Below are 22,703 nucleotides of genomic sequence, written 5' to 3'. Positions count from 1 at the left end.
CACGAGCTAATAAAACTGAAGTATTTTCAGTCCTAAATGCACTTTTTAATTAAAATGAGCACAAAAAATACTGTAACAAAGTAAAAAAAAACTCATTAAAAAACATAAGAGGGAATTAATGACATAATTCACTGGTTTGAATTCGAATCTCACAGTTAGCCAATGTAAGGATCGATACTAGGGCAGGTTCTAGTCATATTGTGCGCTCGGACTACGACTTGGGCGATCGTGTTCTCAACACACACGATACTCTTCGAGCCAATCGGGAAGAAATACTTATTTTAGCTTCTTCGGTAAAACAGCCTCGTAACTTTGACGTAATGGACAAATAAATATTAAATGTTTTAAATACTTCAAATTGATATGGCAAGGGGAAAAAAATTGGTTGTCTGTAAAGTCGGTTTACGGACGATAGTTTAACGTGACGTCATAACAAAACATTGATGAAATGATTGCATACTTTTATGAATAAAATTGAATCATTTTTTTTTAATTATCACTATTTTGTATGGATAAAAAGGAGTGTAATGAAATCTACAATTTAATTGATAAATTTACTTTTATTTGCACTCATTAATTCAAATATGTTTATTACTTTAACGAAGAGATTATTTTAACTATAACTTTTATACGTGTTTGCTATTATTTAACTTCTTCCAATCTATGTTATTCTGTTAAGGATAGGACGATGATAGGAAAAGTAGGAAACGAATGGAAGTGTTTCAAGTTTAATGTGCCTCGAAAAAGTCAAATCGATGGTTGTTCCAATCGAGTGGAAGAGAGATAGATGCGGCGTAAGCGTACAATGAGCTTAACGGGACACAGCGTAACGGGACACTTTTTCGTGCGTGCAGCTGACGTTCTTCGATTTATTAGACGTTGTCACGTCAAAAATTGTAGAAGAGAAACTTTGAAGAAAAAAAAAGTCCATTCGACTCATAATGTCAAACCTGAGAATTTGTATTTTTTTAAGACGTTCAAATTGTGAGAACAAATCAAATAATGTTTAGTTGCTCTGAGAAAACATACTGATTGCTATATAACCTTGTAAGAAGTTCCTAGTTAAGGAGTTGACCTGCTTAATAAGTTCACAGTATTCTTTCTGCCCTTGATATTTCCTGTAAGTTTTGAGATACAGCGAGAAGACCACATATTTTAAATGGACTCTGCTTCGAACCCCAATCCGGCAATCCGGATGTTGATTTTCCCGCCTTTATCAAGTGTGTCTAACTGTGCCACTTAACCTTTGGAAACACTCTTGCCTGCGGGTGGCTTTCGTGCTGCGGTGTTGCCAGTGCAGTTGTTCCTTATGCCGGGCGACATGGAACAAAGGAGTAGTGAAACTATTTTTTTTTCCGGAATTATAACTTTATAATTGCTTAATGCAAATAAAAGGGTGGAAAATTAACTGTACACTCTATTAGGATAAGCTGTACTGATTCGGACACTTCTTGAACTGACATTTCTGCTTTGACAGCTGAATAAACCTTTCGAATGAACAAAACAATTCTACATGTAGCGTTTCTCTAGCCAACCATTTGAAATTGTTTTGGTTGTTTTATAAGAACTGATTGATTGATTGATAGATACACTTGCGAATGGGTTTCCGCCCAGTGGAAATGAATTTCCCCCCCCCCCCCCCCCTCAATACACCCAGTTTCTGAAGCATCTTCAAGTCCTTTCCTCTTCTCACTTCCAGTATCTTTAGCTTGAGGTTAAATAGTTCAATTATAGATAATTTTTTTTATATAAATGATTACCACCTGTGCTGAAATGCATTGATAAATTTTCAAGCAATACATATTGAAAAGGTTAGATCTGGAACACTTACCCCAATGATTATGGCAGAAACGTAATTTGTTTGTAAATTTAAAAAAAAGTTATTTCTTGTACAAAAATACCCTGATTTTACCCGAAACCAGAAATGCTCGTTTTCCCCGCAGCAGTTGAAACTACCAGGAATCCGTGTGATTACCGGCGGATTGGCAGCACTGGAGGCGCGGCGAGTCATCGGCGATACCAGCTATCGCAGAGCCGTGCGCGGGCGCGCGCAGGACAAACACCGCAGATAGCGAGGCTTCCGCTCTTAAGGGCGACACTGCCTGGTACGTCTGCTGCTGCGTCGTCTCTATACGTGTCCACGCGCAAGGCACCGAGCTTGCGAGTCTTAACAAGCGGCGCCGGCCATCCTTTCGTGTTTTAGCTTTGTCGGAATTATTTTCCAAATTTTTTTTTTTTTTAGGCCTATCTGGCATACTGCTATTTTTATTTGGACGGAAGAGTGCAGCGCTAAGGACTGCAGCTGGTCCAAAAGTCAGCGCGAGCAGGAACAAGGCCAGGCAGCGAGCGGGAGTGATCTGTGTGTTTCCGGAAGAGAGCCAGTTCAGTATCAGGGAAGCCTAAGATGTGTTTATTTTAATGTAGCTGTACTAACCTAACTAACCGTCCATAGTGTTTTAAAGTGTTTTACTGAAGCTAACCTAACCGACCACTTTTAATATTTGAATTCATCTTTCCTGCGCAAAAATAAAACAAATCCCGAGGTTGGCCGAAGGTGAATATTCGGGCGTGTTCGGGCAGGGACAGAACTTGATGTACATCTTAGGCTTCCCGCAGTATCATGCCCACCGCACGCCACGCCATAGAGTGGAACCTGTGTACAGCCGATCACTGTACTGCTAATGCTTTCAGTTGTTTCCTTTAAAAAGTTTATTTTTTGTACACCCTGCCGCGCAGTTTCGCGTCAGGTAATTGACGTATTAATGTTTCCCCACTCCAGAAACACTTGCTGGGAGTCTGAACACGAGATATCCAAAGCAATTTCTTACAAACGTAATAACTTATCGCTTGGAGTAGTTGATATTTAGTTCTCATAAACGTGGTAAGAAATCTGGGAGTTCGGATAAACTCAACCTTAAGTTGGAAGGAGAGGTAATGCAAATTAGCAACAAAGTCCAGTTCTCCATGTATTGCTTACGACGATTAAAATTTTTTATTTTTCCCGGTATTAAAACCATCCTTGTTCAGAACATAATTATGCCTCGCTTTGGTTACTGCGATGTTTTATTTCCTGATAATATAAACTGGCAAAACGGCTTCAGAAGCTCCAAAACTGCTGTGTAAGATTTATTTTCAACCTTAAATCACGAGACCACGTAACTCAGTGCCACCAGTAGTTGAAATGTTGAAACTAACTCCAAGACGATATGCACACACTGGTTCTTATAATGCACTGCAACTGGGATCCCCTCAGCCAGTTAAAACTACCCTCACAGCTACCATGGCCACGAGACACGACAATCCTAGCACATTCGTCCACATGTTTGTCAGGATGTCTTGCAGCTCTGGGGCGAACTGCACACTGGCTGAAGGAACACTCAGCGGCTTACCTGCTGTCAGAAAGTGTGTGAACGTGTTAATGTAATACTATCTCACATTGGCAACTAATGCCTGTTACCTTAACATTTCAGCAGGCGTGTATGCCCATTTCGAGTTCAATACAAATTAGATTACCGTCTTTTTTTTTTTCTTTGTATATTGAGATTACTTTGAAGTTTGTTCTATATCAAGTATTATTTGGCTATGCTTTTTTTGTTTTATTTTTTATATGCAGTGTTAATGTAGAGAAATTTAAATGTTTAATGTGGTTAAGTGTAAGAAAAGGCGTATCGCCTTAACTACGCCACCAATTAAAACGATAAATAAATAAATAAATAGGAAACTTCGTCAGGAAATGTTCTCTGAGACCTCGTAGCAAACCAGCATTGTTCCATTTCCCGTGGGCGCTTGTAGTAAAAATATTTGACTAAAAGAAGTAATGATAAAACGGTCCTACGGACTGGGCATTGCTTGGCAACTGCTGCTGGATCACTGAGCGTGTCCGTGTTGCCTCGTGGCGCAGCAATGCACCGCGGCGGGGGGTGTTGCAGGCTCGGGTGCGCGCGGAAATGACCCGAAGCAGAGACGAGGTCGAGTGTGGACATCAGGCATCGCCCATGAGCCCAGCACGAGTCACGTCACTGCACTATACCAAGCAAAGTGCTTGGTTTTCAAAGGAAATGGGCTGGCCTACCAGTGACTTTGCTCGGATATAATGGAAGACTAGTCGGCTGTCAAACCAAAAACTGTTGTGAGGATCATGGGATATACATGTTCGCGGGGTCGACGACCTCCCAAGTCCCCAGTTTCCTGGCCTGACTGTGTACTGTTTGTTGGGCGTTTAGTCACCCTCGCATTCGAAGAAACTGTGTTCCACCGAGTAGTGTACTTACACGTTTTTAGTTAGTTCGCAACTATCCGCACACTTCTGAAACTAAATTTAAAATAATTGGTTGTCTGTAAAGTCGGTTTACGGACGATAGTTTAACGTGACAACGTCATAACAAAACATTGATGAAATTATTGCATACTTTTATGAATAAAATTGAATAGTTTTTATTGAATTATCACTATTTTGTATGGATACAAAGAAGCAGTGAAATGAAATCTACAATTTAATTGATAAATTTACTTTTTTTTTGCACTCATTAATTCAAATACGTTTATTACTTTAACAGACAGATTATTTTAACTTTAACTTTTAAACATGTTTGCTATTTAACTTCTTCCAATCTGTGTTATTCCTTTAAGGATAGGACGATTATAGGAAAAGTAGGAAACGAATGGGAGTGTTTCAAGTTTAATGTGCCTCGAAAAAGTCAAATCGATGGTTGTTCCAATCGTGTGGAAGAGAGATAGATGCGGCGCAAGCGTACAATGAGCGTAACGGGACAATAGGACATCCTTTTTCGTGCGTGCAGCCGGCGTTCATCGATTTATTAGACGTTGTCACGTCAAAAAAATATATTGGAACTTATCATGATAAACGATGGTAGCCTATATTATACAAAATAAGAGTTTTAATTGTAACAACCCGGGTGGTATCAATCTGGCAACAGAGTACGCCATTCCTCTGAGGGGAAGCCTAAGATGTCCATTTTTTTTCTTTTTTTTCCTAACCTAACTAAAACTAAGTGTATTTTGGAGGGGTCCGGGTTAGGGAGGGACCTAGGTGCGTCTCAGGCCGAAGCCTATACGCCTAGTCATGCAGGGATTAGCCATGCAGGGAGAGGGTCGCATGCATCATGTGCTAGGAGGGGATTGGCCAGCCATGGCAGCGATTGGCGCCATGACTAACTCCCCTCACTCTTAAATCTAGACTATAACTAGAGATAGGTTGGGCCCAGGTAAAACCTGCATAGACACAGGGAAAACCCTGGGCACATTCATGCGGGATGCAAATTGGCATGCATTACGTGTAGGAATTTACAGGAGACAGAGGATGGTCTGGATGAAGTGTTGGACAGAGTAGAAAAGAGTCTACCATGCGGGGGTTGGGCACTTGGACTCGTGGTCCGCTTTTCCAAAGATGTCCATCAAGTTCTGTCCCTGCCCGAACACGCCCGAATATTCACCTTCGGCCAACCTCGGAGTTTTGTTTTCGTACATTTAAAATAGTTAGTATAGCTACATTAAAAAAAAAATTGGGAGATTGTGTGAATGGTTTGTTAGGTCAGAATAGCTACATGTTAATGTTAATTCCTAAGCAACCATAAAATTATTTGACAGTATTTCTAATGTAGCTATACTAACCTAACATAACCAACCATCCACAATTTTGTAAAGTAGGTATTTATAATGTAGCTAACATATCGTATCGTAATAAAATTCATTAAACATACGACTGAAAATAGCACATTGAATAACGGCCAATATTAATAAACAATGCCCGTGTTTTTATTTTGAATGTACAAAAACAAAGGCCGAAGGTGACTATTCGGGCGTGTTCGGGCAGGGACAGAACTTGGATATCTTAGGCTTCCCTTCCTCCGAGCTGCAGCGGGCTTGAAGCAGACTTGTGGTGGCCTCGTCGGGCGCGGCACAGGGGTCAACTGGCCGGCCAGAGGGAAGTCAAGTCATGCTAATTGGCTTCGCAATCCACATCATCGTGCCCTGAGATGCGTAGTTTCTGGAACTATCTCTCACTTAGCACGACTAATTCGTTCCTAAAAATGCTCGTGTTATTCGAAATCGCGTATTCTGAAGCATTAGTTTACAAATAAAAGCTTGCCAATAGATTGTATAACATTAATTTTAAATTCTCATGCTGAAATTTTAACCTTCGATAAGATGTGGGGGAAAAAAATCGAAAGCATTTGAGCGTTAATGAAATTCTCATGGTGTAATAGGTACTTAGGTACCCTCGTTTCAGTTTAGCACAAACACCAAGAATTGGTGGTGACGCCTACGGGAAAGCTATAAAACAATACAAGTTTTCGTTTTCGACGAGAATGGCACGTGTTACCCGGACATATGTAGAGCTGACAGTAGAAGGGCCCCCGGCACGCCGCTACCGTTGAGCAGGGGGGCGGAAGTGACCATATCGCATGACATCCGGTCCCGACGGCCAGCGCGCTCCTGTGCTGTCGTGGCGCCGGCACACACCACCACGCACCACCACGCACCACCACGCACCACCACACACACCACCACGCACCACCACACACACCAGCACACCACCACACACACCACACGCATTTCATTGCATTCGTAAGGGCCCTGTCGCAGTCGGATTTTAGTCTCCAATTGTATTATTTTGATAAACATTCTCAATAAAATTGTATAAATACTAAAGTTTTGTAGTATTTGGTTTACAGGGAAAATTCAAAAGTCATTTATGTTCCATTTTTCTTTACGTCACTAAAAAATACTCCGTATGATTCAAAATGTATGATTTCAACTTTAAGGGATATCACATAAAATAGCAGTTTGTACTGTGCTCGTCATTTCTACAAAACGCTTGTGAAATGAACAACTCGCTAGAGGAGAAAATTAAATCATTGGCAGGCGATTGTTAAGTTCTCATAGATGTTACTAGGAAATGGCATAGTATATTTAAAAAAAAAAAAGTCTCCACACTTATTTCTGGTCCCGAGCTAACTGAAGCTCTGGAACTCGCAAGTATTGAAGCGTGGCTATGAGCGCGGATTGCGAAGTGTTACTGATGCAGGAAATTTATAACTTAAATATTAAAAATGTAATAATTTAATAATGATTAAGTAGAAAAAGAAATCGTGTATATTTTCTTTGATCACTGGAAAATGAGTGGTGGAGTGCAGATCGCTCGCCTCTCACCAAGGTCAGGCGGGGTCGGGCCCGCACTCATCACGCGTGGAAGACGTGGCGGGCGTTGCCGCGTGCTGGCTGGCCCGTTCCTATCATCTTATCCCTCGCCGTCTGCAGTCACTCGATATCGACACCTTTAAGCCTAAATCATTCAGTCGTTAAATGTCCAATTTGCAAAATTTAACATTTTAAATTAATCTACCGTATCGTTCTTTGTCTTGCATTGTGAAAAAAAACTCTAATTATGTTAAGTGGGCTGCGTGTTATATTATATTAGGAGGAGGCCTCGCCCGTCTTAGTCACCACGTAGTTGACGTCACTGGCCGTATATTAAAACATCAAATGTAATGTTAACAGGACAAAGTTTTATAGATTAGTTCATTTACAAGAACACTCAAAACCAGGGGAACATCTCAGGATGATTAATACACTTACAGATAAATCATACGAGATAGGTACGTCACCAGTCAGAAACTTATCAGAAGAGCATTGTTTAACGTCGGTTGTATGGACAGTGTGTTGTGTTTTTCATGCGTTGTAGTAATTAACAATTTGCTTATCTTTAGAATGAATGGACGTGTTCTGTGTGCCGGGTTTTGTGTTGTTACAACAGTGGCGGATCCAAGGGGGGGAGGCACCAGGAGCAAGTGCCCCCCCCCCCTCCAAAAACCAGTTGTCTGCTACATTAATATTGCCGACAAAAATGATTGTTTCTGAAACCAATAAAATATTTTAATATAATTAATGAATTTCTTGTAGAATCATAAAATCTGGTGGTTGGATGTTATGTGTAGTGTGAGTAGATTAAATACAAATTTAGTAATTTTAAGACATTTTTTCTCTGGCTTCTCTGAAATCCTAGAATGCCCCCTCCGAGGTGAACCTCTGGATCCACCACTGTGTTACAAAGCCTCGTGGATCACCGCAGTGATTGGTGAGCGATAGAGACGGGCGAGCGGCCCAGACGTGCCTAGATCCAGCGGACATTGGCGTGTGCAGGCCTCGGTGCGAAGCTGTCGTGCGCACAGTGCCGTAGCCAGGATTGTGTGAAGGAGGGGTCCAGTAAAACCTTTACATAATTTATTTGTAAGGTTTTTAAAGATAAGTTGTTCGTCATACTAAAATCTCAGGGAATAATACACTTTTAGAACTTCAATGTTTACGCACAGAAATTTAAGTAAGGTTTATGCTGGGATAAATTACACATCTTATTTTTGGTTTTAATATAATTTTTTTTACTTTGCTCTTAAGACAATTGTTTGATGATTTCGTTAAAATAAGTCATTAATACTCGTATATTAATGTTATTAAATACGTGACATACACATGTCGAGTTTGCATGAAAGACAAGAGCTTTCAATAACACATGAAGACTACTTGAACAATGATTCCCGTCTCTTCTGCGTATACGCACGTCTGGTTTTAATAAGGTATAAGGATGAAATACGTTAGTGTTGCTCGCTATAAGGATTACAGTAATCATAAAATAATTTCTCTGGCGACACATGCAGCTAGGTTGCTATGATCTTCTTATTCTGTCTTCGCGTTTTTGTGTTTGTTTTCTAATGCAACCGTGAGTAGCAGGCTCTGGAATAAACTAGACCAAGCGACAAGGCAAACAAAAAATCTAGCTTCCTTTAAGTACAGGCTGAAAAAACTGCTTACCATGACCACTTCGCCGCTATTGCTTGAATCTGTGTGTGAATGTGCGAGTGACTGGTTTTAATGTAGTTAGTAGCACTTATTTTTTTTAAATACTATTTGTGTATGTTTAATCACTTTCCTTTTTAAGTATGTCTATGCTTAATTTTTAATTACTTTAAATTAGTTATGGTTGAATCTTTTGTAATAGTTAATATTTGAACATTATGTTAAAATTTTAATTCGTTCTCTTAATATTTAGTCAACATCTGCTTATATCGTGCTTAATTTTTAATATTCCACTATTTGATGTAATTGCAGAAAAGTGGTTAAGTGTAAGGAAAGGCGTACCGCCTTAACTTCGCCACCAATAGACGATAAATAAATAAATAAATAAATGGCGGGAGGGAGGTCCCTGGCTGGGTCCTTGGTGCGAGGACTAGTCGAGGCCCGCGACTGGCTCCGCACAGAGGACTTCTGCCAGGGCACAGTGGCGCTCCCACTTGTCACGTCAACAGCTATTTTTTTTCCATCTTCATTGGTATATGATCCAGAATAAACCCACGTATCTTTAAATTTATTGGGCACACACCTGCGGAAACAAGAAATGAGCGATAGTTTTACAAATTAGATAAGATAAATGGGTTTGAGCAAATCGTGTTGAGTTTTTTTTATTATCTATAATAACGTGTTTCTAGTGTCGTACTAAATTGCGAGTGAGCGATAAAACCCTGTCTCTAATGGATGGGATTACTCGACCTGCCGGGGAGATAAGTACGTCCTTCTCGACCTGTCCGCGCTGTCAGCGAGGCAAGGTCACACACACGGGCCTCGGGAAGCTAACACTGTAGGAAGGAAGGTATTCGATCGAATGAAGGCCTTAATTTTGAAAGAATATAAATTGGTAAAAATTTCCTTCTGCTAAGACCTTGGGCGTCGCAAGGATATTTTTTTTTTGGGAGGGGAGGGGGACTGTAATTGATTTAGTTGTTGAGGAATATCCGTCCCTTGGGAAAAAAGCGGAGGGTCCGGGGGTCTTCCCCCGGGAAAATTTGGGGTTTGAAGGTGCAAAAAGGTGATTCTTAGGCATTTTTATTTCCTAAATATTCTAATCACAATTGGTTGCAATATATAATTTATTTTTTATACAAAATATTTTCAGAGAACAAATTTGTAAAAACACAGTGCTCACATTACCACGATTGGACTAAATGCACCATGCACAACATATGGGTTATATCACAAAAATCATATTTTTAATATAACTACGAAACTAAATATATTATTGGAGGGGACGAAATTGAAGACTTTTATTATTGTGGACGGGGGGGGGGGGGACGTGACCTCCCCCCCTGTCCTTACCGGTTACGACGCCCATGGGTAAACCGAAGTAAGGTTGGCGGGACCGGGTTATGCTGGGTCCTCGGAAGGAGCTGGCCTTGAGGACAGATGAGTCGTCAGTGTGCGCTGCACGCCGCAGACGGCCGGACAGGTGTTGGACACACCTGTGGAGACAATGGAGACCCATCAGGCCGCCTGGAGCGTCTCAGCGAAGTCTGCGCGCCACTCGCCGCCAGTGCAGTGCAAACCAACACAACACGAATCGCGTTTAGCTAGAAATGTCAACCAAATGCTAAATCTATGGTGAGGGAGTAAGCCACTTTAATTTTACGGGGAGACCATTGGCGGATACAGAAATTAATTTCGGGAGAGGGAATTTAATAAAAAAATTTGAAGTAACTTGGCTTTTGGGTTGTAGCCGTGTCCTTGGCGAATAATTCACCGACGTTTCGGCCGAAATCGCAGTCGCCATCATCAGGGAGCAGTTGATTAGGTAACTTCTCCCTAATGGCGACTGCAATGTCGACCGAAACGTAGGTGAATTATTCGCCAAGGACACGGCTACAACCCAGAAGCCAATCTGCGTCAGACAATGGCCGTGAAAGCCTGCGAACATTATTAGCAATAAATTTATTTCAAACACAAGAAGTTGAGACAGTTACACTATCATTTTCAGTATGCATCACTGCCGTATTGGTTTGGGATTCTGGGTGTTGCACGACCCAAAGTAACATACTGCCTTCACTGAGATCTCGCATATTTGTTTCCATAACTTCTGTGTGTCGGTGGAAAACAAAACACACTCGCCTCTCTCAGATTGTGTTTTGTCGGGTCTTTCCCGACCACCGCTTCCTTCGACGAGAAATGTGGCAGTTCCGTACAGAGTTCCATCATAAGTTCCTCCAAACATATTTTTATTCATTCACAGTCTAGAAGATATGGATTCATAAGACAGTTTCAGGAACTTTTGACGTGACGTCTAATAAATCGATGAACGCCGCTGCACGCACGAAAAAGGATGACTCATTGTCCCGTTACGCCTTGTCCCGTTACGCTCATTGTACGCTTGCGCCGCATCTCTCTCTCTTCCACTCGATTAGAACAACCATCGATTTGACTTTTTCGAGGCACATTAAACTGGAAACACTCCCATTCGTTTCCTACTTTTTCTATCATCGTCCTATCCTTAACAGAATAACACAGATTGGAAGAAGTTAAATAGCAAACATGTATAAAAGAAATAGTTAAAATAAACTCTTCGTTAAAGTAATAAACATATTTGAATTAATGAGGGAAAATAAAAGTAAATTTATCAATTAAACTGTAGATTTCATTTCACTCTTTCTTTGTATCCATACAAAATAGTGATAATTCAATGAAAATGATTCAATTTTATCCATAAAAGTATGCAATCATTTCATCAATGTTTTGTTATGACGTTGTCACGTTATTAAACTATCGTCCGTAAACCGACTTTACAGACAACCAATTTTTTAGGAAGACAGAACTGTCCGAAAATGAAGCGATATTTTGCTTACAGCAATGCCAGCGAGGCCGCATTTTCACGTGTTTGCGTGTACACTTGGTCTGCACACACGAGTAGCTGTAGAACAAAGCTCGTGTAGAGTGTAGACGAGGCTTGGCATGCTTTTTTTCCGCATCTTTAATGTAGCTATCCTAACCAAATAAACCGTCCACAATGTTTTAAAGTATTTATAATGTAGCTAACCTAACCTAATTGACCATTAGTATCCTTTTATCAACACCTCCATATTTATTTACAATGAACCAAAAAAACCGAAGATGCACGATCGGGATTTTGGCTCTCTCGTCTGTGAATAGGAGGATTCCCAGCTGGCTGAAAGTGGCGTAGCAAATCGAAGTTATTTGTTTGAACGGATCGTAAAATAACCGCTTTAACTGTCTCGTGTGGATGGACGGAGGTACGTTATTGCCTGTTACTGGCACATAACTTTTTTCACTAACTGTACCTACACCAAGAACATCGCGCGACTGACAGACTGTGCACGCGAAGTAGAAGTCAAGAATCGCGCTACCACGATCTGTATTTGATTTTTAAGCTAATTCAGATATTTTAAACGGGATTTGAAGAGACAATTAAACGTGCCCTCTGAAATATTTAGATAAGTATGTGATAGCTTGTTGTGTGTATCGTATCACGCAGCGTGAACGCTGTAATGTAAGTGTTGTATTGCGTCCAGGGTTGTACTAGTTGAATTGTACATTTCGTTATTTGTGCGGCGGTCGGGCTGCGGCTCGGCGGCGGCGATGATGGTAGGGGAGGGGAGAGGCGCGGGAACATGCGACGTGCGTGACTCACGGCCCGTCGTCACCCGTCAGGCGACGGGAAGCCCTCATTTCACAGACGAGAGAGCCACACCCCAAGTTCCCCCAAGTTCATGCTCGCTTTTTTTGTTCTGCCGTTCTATCTCATTGTATAAACCGGTGTGGCATTAAATTTTGCGGTCGATTAGGATAGGTTAGCTACATTATGAATACTTTAAAACATTGTGGATGGTAGTTATATTAGGTAAGTATAGCTACATTAAAAATACTGTAAAATCATTTCATGGTTGCTTAGCAAATAACTTTTTAATATGTAGCTATCCAGGGCTAGGAAACCGTTTACATGATTTCACAGTATCTTTAATGTAGCTATCCTAACCAAATCAACCGTTCACAATGTTTTAAAGTATTTATAATGTAGCTAACCTATCCTAATCGACCGCAAAATTTAATGCCACACCGGTTTATACAATAAGATAGAACGGGGAAAAAAAAGCGAGCATGAACTTGGGGGAACTTGGGGTGTGGCTCTCTCGTCTGTGAAATGAGGGCTTCCCGCCAGGCGACGCTCCACCCAGGGGGCGCAACTCAACAGGCGAAATATGGCCACTAAAAATAAGTGCGGTTGAGAAATGCCTACATAAAAGTTTAATTTTTAACTATAAAGAAAACATTTAAATTTCTTAAACATAATGAATTAAATAAAAAAAAAAGTAATTTTACAAGCTTTCTTGGTTCAGAATTTATGGAATGGTGTAATAACAGATTGGCGTATTATTATGGCAAAATATTATATTTTGGAAAAATTCTAGACTGTGTTGAATTATTTTGGCAGCAATGAAATAAGCATGGCTGCTATGTGCTACTGTGCCTACCAGAGATTAGGAAAGGGCAGGCGCGTAGGAAGCAAATATTTAATTGGGGGGGGGGGGGGGAGCGGGCAAAGGAGAGTATCATTATAATTGGTGGATTTAACAAAGAGGGTGTCCGGGGGCTCTCCCCGGGAGAAAAAAAAATTGTCCAAGGAGCAAAATGGTGCTATTTAAGCATCTTTCGTACATGAAAATAGAATGTACTAACTACCAGCAGAAATTTTAACTTTTTTTATAACAAATTTACTTAAGGCTCGGCATCACAAAACAGTGTTCACTTTTCAGTTTTCGCCTCGTAGAATTCATTTTAAAGGCAATTTGTTGAATTTTCCCACTGCACAGAGTACATAAATCACAAGCACCTTCAAATTTAGTCCCCAGATATCAAGTTATCTAGAGCTGTAGAAAAGGCAAAGATGTATTTATAATTAAAAATATGTTTGACTAATTGCATCATAATTACATGACGGTGGTTGAAGATTAATATTTGTAGTGTGAGATAATATATTTTGCCAACTATCTATAGCTATATTTACATTTTCTTAATATGTGCTAACAAACAACTGCAATAATCAAAACAAGCTATAATCAAATATTTAAGTGAGGCTGAGCCTTGAGTAAACAATTTAACAAAGACGTCATTATCCCACTCATTGCCCGCTCTTAAGTAAATTCATTTGAATATCAGGACAGGAGAACTCTTAATGTTACACACCTTTAACTAAATATTCTTAGATGATGCCAATATTCAGAATGTATTGACACAAGCATATGGTGTACCTAGTGTCCACTGAATCTTAATTTGAAACGTGACGAAAAACTGATTTACCATTAATAAATCTGAAAATCTAAATTTCTTATGATAAGTTATATGACAAAATAACACATTCAAATTGATAAAGTCAAATCACAATATAACAAAACTCGGAATAGTGAGCCGTTCGACATATTACTATCATAGCATTTTTATGTTCCTCATAATTTAATTTACAATACATAAAAACGTTCTCAAAATTCTCAGAATTATTTTTACGAACAATCCGAATATTTTCATTGACAACTACACAGCTACTAGAAATGGCATCACAAGTTTTGATTTAAAGGAAAGAATTATTACTGCACCCAGACTTCATGTTTTGATGAGTAGCAACAGAAAAATTAAACTTTACCAAAAACGCTCTTTCTCTCGTCCTTGCGGCAGACAAATTCTTTCATAACCGACTTGATGTCTATTGATGCAGTTTTATCACTATGGATATGAAGCAAAGTCAAAAGAGTGGGACGTCTTTGGGACATTGAAGATCGCAAGTATGTCTTCAAACGACGAAGTGCACTAAATGAACGCTCTGCAGATGCGGCTGGAGCAGGCACAGTCATGATGAGTATCATGAGTCGAGTTACTTGATCGAGCAAAGCACGAGCCGTATCACTCTCTTTACCCAACTTTTCAGCGAATGCTGCACAAGTGTCGGGGACATTTCCACGAAGATTCTTCAATAGCTGCAACTGTGTAAGGAGACTGTCTAAACTGAAATCTTCGGCAAAGAATAAAGTAACGCACAGACCATAAAATCCCACAAAACCAATTAGCATTGCATTGAAGACAATGCCTCTTGTTCATCTGATTCAATGGCCGGGCAAAACCATCACTTTGCCCGGCCATGAAATGTTATGGCCGGGCAGTCGCCTGGATCGCCCCCCCCCCCCTTGCCCGGTTTCTACGCGCCTGGGAAAGGGTGCCGAAACGTTCCCGCTACGTCTATAGATACAGGTGCCCGTGTGAATTTTTTTTTTTTGAAATTGAAACTGAGGTTATGGTTTTCAGCACTCATACGTTTAGGCTATGCAATTTTTAATTAAAAAAATAAAAAAATATTTTTAACACAGTATTTTAGTTCCGTATTGAAACAAGATAAACATTTATGGTGAATATTCCCAGCAACGAACGACTACAAAAAAATCGATGTTCCCAACATTTACTTTCGAAACGTTAACGACTTTGGGTTGTTAGGTTGCCGATTACCGCAAAGTTAGCTGGTTTCCAGAGAAAATAACAGCTTTAGCTATAGCATCGAGCTGAACACTATCTGCGGTGCATGTGAGTCAGAGACGCATATACGAGTATCAGCCATCATTTCCACAGTACATTGGTGCGCGTGCAGTGTGTCTCGTCCTGGAAAGGGTGCAAAGTAGAGCGGCTAGACGGGCGATGGGTATGTGGAGGGAAGGGGCGAAGGGGGAGACGCATAGGCCATCTGTGATGATGGAGCTGGGATGGGACACACTACACAGGAGGAAAGTAGAGAGATTGGTGAAGTTTCTTAGGGTGACAAGGGGGGAAACCAAAGATGTACATCAAGCTCTGTCCCTGCCCGAATATTCACCTTCGGCCAACCTCGGGATTTGTTTTATTTTTGCGCAGGAAAAATGAATTCAAATATTAAAAGTGGTCGGTTAGGTTAGCTACAATAAAACACTTTAAAACACTATGGGCGGTTAGTATAGCTACATTAAAATAAACAGAGAAATATAAATATATATAAATAAAGCCGAGATTGGCCTAAGGTGAATATTCGGGCGTGTTCGGGCAGGGACGGAACCTGATGTACATCTTAGGCTTCCCGAACAAGGGGCAAGCGGGACTGGAGATGCTGGGAGACAGGTTGAACAAAGGGGTGTATAGAGGGAGGAGGGATCATGGGTGGAAGATTCAGAGAGTGGAGAAGAACGGAAAGAGGAAGGCAAGTATTCCTGGTGAGGACGGGGCGGGAGTGGAATGGGATTGAGAGAAAGATACTGGATGTGAGAAGAGGAAAGGACTTGAGGAAGAGGCTTCAGAAATTGGCCGATTAGGAGGGGGGGGGGGAATTCCTCGCCACTGGGTGGAAGTCCGGTCGCAAGTGTAACAGTCAATAAAAACTAAATCAATAGACAGTATTATCACATAAAAATAAAAATTTATTTTTCAAGTTTCATTTTTTCTAATAGTTTTTACAATAGAACCTTGCAGAAATTAGTGTTTTGATGATTGCATTAACTGCAAATACTTGCAGCCAGGGGCGCAACAACCGGGGGGGGGCAAGGGTATTTTGCCCCCCCCCCCCCTTCTGAAACCTTGAAGTGGGGGCAAAAGGTGGCGAAGAAAGTGCTGTGTAATCAATTTTTAGATAATAAAAATGCTTAAATAGCACCATTTTCCACCTTGAAATACAAATTTTCCCGGGGGAGGACCCCCCCCGATCCCCCGATTCAATAGGGGGGATCGATGACTCTTTATAAAAAGGTATATTGCCCCTCCTTTGGAAATTTAGTTGTTGCGCCCCTGCTTGCAGCAGTATAAGTGTCATGGCTACAAGCTACTTCACTATCCCTTTCTCAATCTACAGAGACTCTGCCTCACTTGTACACAACCAATTTGCAAAGTACTACGTACTTTCTTTTCTTTAAATATTTTGTGTTTCAGTACATCCAACCACACTCTTCACCAGCTATGGTGATCGGTGGTGGTAAGAAAGGATTTTTAGGAATTCAAATAACCTGGAATACTTCTATAAAACAGAGTTATTTTTATTTTTGGGTCAGGATCTTTCTCTAGTTTATGTTGTGTTTGATAATTCACTTTTGAACATATATTTATTTCACATTTTGAATAATTGTAGCTTTTTTTTTTTATGATGTAAAATTTTTATAGGAAGATCTGGCGGTGAGACCCAACCAGTCGACATTGAACTAATGGAAAATGCCAGTAAAGATGGGCCTTCAACATTTGAACGGGACTAGTTTAGAATGAGATGCTTCTGCAGCCCTCGTAACTTGGCCACTCTCGTCACAAAGAGACATTACGTAAATGATAGTCACGGGTCACATATCCTGAATGGCTTGGGGATTTGCCAAAATGTTGAAAACATAAGTTTTTCTTTGGCTGAGTAATTCTTTTGTGTTGGATTGTTTGTTTGAATAATTTATTCATTTTCATGGTTTATAAGTTTAAAAATGACTGATATTGTGAAAGGAGAATTATAATTTCATAACTTTCTTCCTACAGAAGCCAGAGTTCCTATGACCTAAAATGACTCAAAATGGGTCCACCGACTTCATCCCAGACCTCCCGCCGGGTCCGTTGGATGGTTACAGGAAGCAAGCTTCTTTCTGCTGGAAGAAACTAAAACTGGCATTTGAAGATGAGGACAATCTTAAACTAAAGGTTTGTGTTTAATGATTTTCAACTTTGGCACTTGCAATATTATAAGGCATGGCTGTTTCATGTCAGTGTGATATTAAAATAGTTATAGCCACTAAATCACTGCACCTTGCTAGGAAATGGTTGTTGATTTTAGCATAACCATTACTAACAAGGAGCTCTGGTTTAATGGGAATGTCTTCTCAGATCACTGAAGTGCTGTATATTCCCTCCCCCTTTTTTTTTTTTTTACTTAATGGTATCAGGTAAGTACCACCAGGAGATTGTTATTTGGAAGTTGTGTACAAATGTAGACGTAGTAGCAGCCAGGTTACTTTAGACATAAATTAAATTAGAGTATATATTTATTATTATTACTAGCTAATGTCCAACATGCATTGCTGTGCCTCTTTCAATTTTTATGTAATTTGTTTGAAGTAGTTACACACATCTCTCTCTATATGTCCATCTGTAAATCTCACTATTCTTCTCTCTATATATAAAAATCTCTCTCTTTATCTCTATATATCTATATATCTATCCATATCACTCTATCTATATATAGCTCTATATGTATTTATATACTATCCTCCTCTGTCTATATCTTTGGATATCTGTATATCTCAATCTATACCTCTCTATAGATCTGTATACCTCCCTCTCAATCTCTCTTTACCTCTCTCTGTATATTTATGACTATATCTTCCTATCTATATATTTATCTTTACAAAACAGAAGACAAACATGCAAACATTCATTTATATATCTTTTTACCTATCTATATTTTTATATATCTTTTTTATCGGTCAAAAGTGTGACATAAGTATATAAAAACACGTATTCAAATGCAACGTTGTGTCAAAATTTTAAAGCATTTGATGAATAACTTTTGGAGGTTTAAGAATTTGAACCAATGAATATTTACATTTTTATTTATATAGATTGCCAAATATCTCTTTGTTATTTTTAAAATCATTTGTATTTACTTTTCAGGTAGATTATATTACTTTTACTACGCCCATAAATGTTAAGAGGTGGGTATTGAACAGGTTTTCATTGACATCCATTCATCAAGGGAGTCATTACAGTTACATTGCTTTAACTTTAGTACCATCTTTAAAAACCATTTTGATAGATCCTATTTTTTTTTCTTATGAAGGTGAATTTTGGGGTTGTAAGTTCTGATGATTAATTTCCCGTAGAAGAATGCACGTGGTGGAACTGTGTGGTGTTTGCCCGGTGGCAGATGAAGGTGTGGCAGACGCTGGAGGCAGACGAGCTGTTCCACCCGCTGCTGGCGACGCCGAGCGCGGACGAGCAGAAGCGCCGTGCTGCCCTGCAACTGGTCAGGTTCCACCAGTACAAGTTCTACACGGAGGGCATAGCGAAGAGCAACTACCGTCGCAAGGCAAGTCCGCTCGTCGTCCCCACCAACCCACAGTTTGTTCTGTTTTCTTTCATGTGTTAACCAAAATGCAAGAATTTTTTTTATTAATAAGATGACTTTTGCAAGAATTTTGGTGTAGAACATTGATTTCATGAATGATTTTGTTAAAAAAAAATTAGGATGTAATATAGAAGTTTACGAAACCTAGTAACTTCACTAAGTTATTCTGGTCCTAATTAACTATCAAAAACATTTTTTACTCATTCATTTTTTTAAAATCATACTTATACATTACTAAGTAGGAGACACTTTCTTTAAAGTCTGGAACTTTTACTGTGAGTCGGGTAAAGTGCAGAATTTTGATAAACTTATTTTGTGTTTGTATGGCTTTTGTGCAGACTCGTGCGATGATGACTCTGAACGAGGCGATTGCGAGTGTGAACATGAACTTGTCGGTGAAGTTTGCCCTGGGGGTGTCCCTGTTCTCCAACGCCATCCTTAGCCTCGGCACAGAGCGGCACCTTCACTTCTACACGGCTGCGTGGAACGGAGAGGTGGGGACTGTCTCCTTAAACCCTTGAATTTTTTAAATGACTTGTTAGAAATTATTTAATGCGAAACTGGTACTTCGACCTAAAGCCCACTTAACTTGACAACATTTTTAACCAGTAGTCTGGTGCAAGTAGTGCGTGCCACTTCTGGTAGTTGACCACAACACCGTGTTGCTACTCAAACAACCATTCTATCAATGACAGTGGAAAATTGTAATCCTGTCTTGCTTTATCCGCTTTTCATGCGAGGGGGCAAGAGATTTACTTTAAGATGGTCATGTTTTTTTTTATGACTAGATGACTTGTTCAAATCGAACATTGCTTCTGATTGGTGCAGACCTGGATGTTTTAACGCATCTAGACTGTATTAGTTACGACTTTCACGTTTTTACTTTTGGAGTTATTCTAGTAGGATTCCATGCAGATATGAGAAGAGACACAGGTATAATTTCCCGGGCAGCTTGTAAACTGGATGAGGCAAGAGGAGGTGGAGTGGTGGTGGAATATCGGAGGTTGGTGAAATGATGGCACCCAGAGAAAACTAGACACTCCCCACTTGCGGGAATTCACTGCAGTTGAAACGTGAGTTGTCGTGGTGTGAGGCGAGTGGCGGAGAACGGAGTGTGGTGGTCGTGTCGGCAGCTGCTGAGCGCGATCGCGCTGACGGAGGTCGGGCACGGCAGCAACACCAAGAAGATGAGGACGACGGCGACCTACGAGCCCGCCACGCGGCAGTTCGTGATCCACACCCCGGACTTCCAGGCCGCCAAGTGCTGGGTGGGGAACCTTGGTGGGTACGCACGCCGCTCTGCCCACTCGCTGTCCGTGCTTGGTGCCTGGTCAGCGGGCTTTCCTTCACCCATTCATTCTGTCATTGCTTTGTTCTTACTTAATAACCTCCTCATCGTCTCTAATCTCCTTCATGTTGATTACTTAAGTCCTAATTATTGCATTAATTCTCCTCCCTATAAATATAGAAGTGGAAATGAGGGTGTAGTCTTTTTATCATACATATATTTCCCTTCAGTGAGCAAATTTAAATGCACTAGTTTAGTGTGTAGTGTTAGGAAGTGTTGGGGACACTAGTGCTTGTGGTAGCATGATGTGTAGTGTCCGTACTGATGCTTGGTTGTAAATACTTACGACATGTGTCGACAGGGAAGACGTGCACATATGCCCTCGTGTTTGCTCAGCTGGTTACGGCTGATGGCTCACACGGCCTCCATGCGTTTGTCGTGCCGATCCGGGACCCGACCACGCTTCTGCCCTACCCGGGCATTGTGGTGGGGGACATTGGCGATAAGGCTGGTCTCAATGGCATAGACAACGGGTAAGTCTCTTCAGGAAGTTTGTTCAAAATTTGTAGACTTTACTGTTGTTCGTAACATTTCGTCAAATATTTTTGTGCATGGGAACGTGTTATGTAAGTCGGGAAGTGCCCTGTTTTGACCATAGTTATGTAGTTATGTAGTATAAAAATAAATTAACATGAATGTTAAAGGAACAATATCTTCTATATATATAACTAGCTGCAGTACCCGGCTTTGCCCGGGCTGAACACCGGGTGATATATTGTCCGCGAGTTACAGCAAAATGGATAGCGATATGTCCAGTGTGTTGGACATTAAGAAATGACACATAATTACTGTTTGTGTATCTGTGACCTATGATTTTCTGTTTACCCATGGCGATCAGTTGAATGGTTTAGAAGTTGATGCGCTACAGCGCCATCTAGCGGCGAGTTACAAAAAAAAATGGATAGCATAAAAACCTTCATGATAAAAACACTTCGATGTGCCAAATTTCATGGCGATCGGTCAAACGGTGTAAGAGTTTATCGACGTCATACATGCCAACATCCAATAATATATATTCTTATATTTCGAAATTTTAGGGCTTTCACTTTTGCGGAAAGTGGATGTTCAGGACCTCGAATGGTTCCGAACACTCCATCTCGAAAGAAATGATATTTAAATTCCTGAAATTTTCGAGATTTTGGGGCTTTGTCCCCAGAGGGGGAGGGGTTATTTTGAGGACCCTGAATGGCAGGGAAACACTAAAATTCGAAAGAGAATGATTTTTGAAATTTTCTAAATTTTGGGGCTTTGAACCCTGTGAAAAGGGGGGGGGGGGGTGATGTTGAGGACTCCGAATGGCTCGTAAACACTCCAATTCGAAAGAGAATAGGTTTTCGAAATTTTGGTAATTTTTTTTATTATTGGGTCTTTGACTCCTTGTGGGGGGAGGGTAGTTTGAGGACACCGAATGGCTCGGAAACACTCCAAATAGTAAAAAAGTATACTTAAATTTTAGAATTTTTTCGAAATTTTTGGGTTTTGCATTCCCCACCTCCCACGAAATTGGGTGGGAAGTCGACTTTGGGTAAAAGTTCCACCATGCCTCGGACACTTTAGTTCGTAATGACTTAATTTTAATACAATTTCCTCCAATTTTTCGAAATTTTGTGGCTTTCACTTTTGTGGAAGGGAGGTGGGGTGGGGGGGGGGGTGGAGGTTCAAGACCTCGAATGTTTCGAAGCACTCCATCTTGAAAGAATAGATATTTGAAATTCCTAAAATTATCGAAATTTTGGGGCTTTTTCCTAGAGGGGGGGCGGGGGGTTTGAGGACCCTGAATGACTCGAAAACACTTAAAATCGAAAGAAAAATATTTTAAAAAAAATTTAAACTTTCGAAATTTTGGGGCTTTAACCACCTGGAAAGGGGGGGGGGGGTGATGTTGAGGACCCCGAATGGCTCGGAAACACTCCAAATCGAAAGAGATATAAAGGAATATAAGAATGTAGGCATTTACTGTACTACTCCTATCTACCATAATAACAATATTGACAAATAGAAAAACTTACTTCTTTGGCATCATTAAAAAATAGTTTTTAATTGCATGCAAAAATATTGTGTGGAGTCCCTCCGCGCGGAAGAAGTGAAACTTAGTAATGTGGAAATGAAAATAGGAAGGGGTAGAAATTGATTTTTAGTGAAATCATATTGTATCAAATCAAACTAAAAAAAATAAAGGAAATAAATTTGTAACGAGTCATAGATTGGTCTTCAGAGAGAGAGAGAGAGAGAGACACCTATTGAATGTCTATAAAACTAACATTTTTATGAGAGCAGATTTTCATGAAATAAATCATGAAATCATTCAACGATAAAAGCTGTTTATTTAATTAAGCGGACGGGCTCGCCCGAAGGAGAAAATTGACGCGGCAAGACCTCGTGGACATAGAGAAATGACACACA

The 22,703-nt window shown here is 40.3% G+C and overlaps 1 protein-coding gene across 4 annotated transcripts in view; it reads left to right on the top strand.

The window, feature by feature from the left end:
- The window catches only part of LOC134530097 (peroxisomal acyl-coenzyme A oxidase 3), a 46,970-nt gene that overhangs the window by 3,119 nt on the left and 21,148 nt on the right, over positions 1-22,703 (top strand). For 3 of the 4 annotated variants that reach the window (XM_063364684.1, XM_063364686.1, XM_063364683.1), the window contains exons 2-6: positions 17,371-17,529; positions 18,752-18,913; positions 19,291-19,446; positions 20,086-20,233; positions 20,602-20,773. In XM_063364684.1, the coding sequence (XP_063220754.1) occupies positions 17,395-17,529; positions 18,752-18,913; positions 19,291-19,446; positions 20,086-20,233; positions 20,602-20,773 (773 nt within the window). In that variant the 5' untranslated portion in view covers positions 17,371-17,394. Of the gene's footprint in view, positions 1-1,943; positions 2,106-17,370; positions 17,530-18,751; positions 18,914-19,290; positions 19,447-20,085; positions 20,234-20,601; positions 20,774-22,703 lie in introns of all 4 variants that reach the window. The other variant, XM_063364685.1, reaches the window with a different exon arrangement.

The sequence above is a fragment of the Bacillus rossius genome, chromosome 3, assembly GCF_032445375.1.
Source record: "Bacillus rossius redtenbacheri isolate Brsri chromosome 3, Brsri_v3, whole genome shotgun sequence".
Classification (NCBI taxonomy): domain Eukaryota; kingdom Metazoa; phylum Arthropoda; class Insecta; order Phasmatodea; family Bacillidae; genus Bacillus; species Bacillus rossius.
The sequence above is the reverse complement of the archived record's forward strand: the minus strand, read 5'-3'. Positions and strand labels throughout refer to the sequence as shown.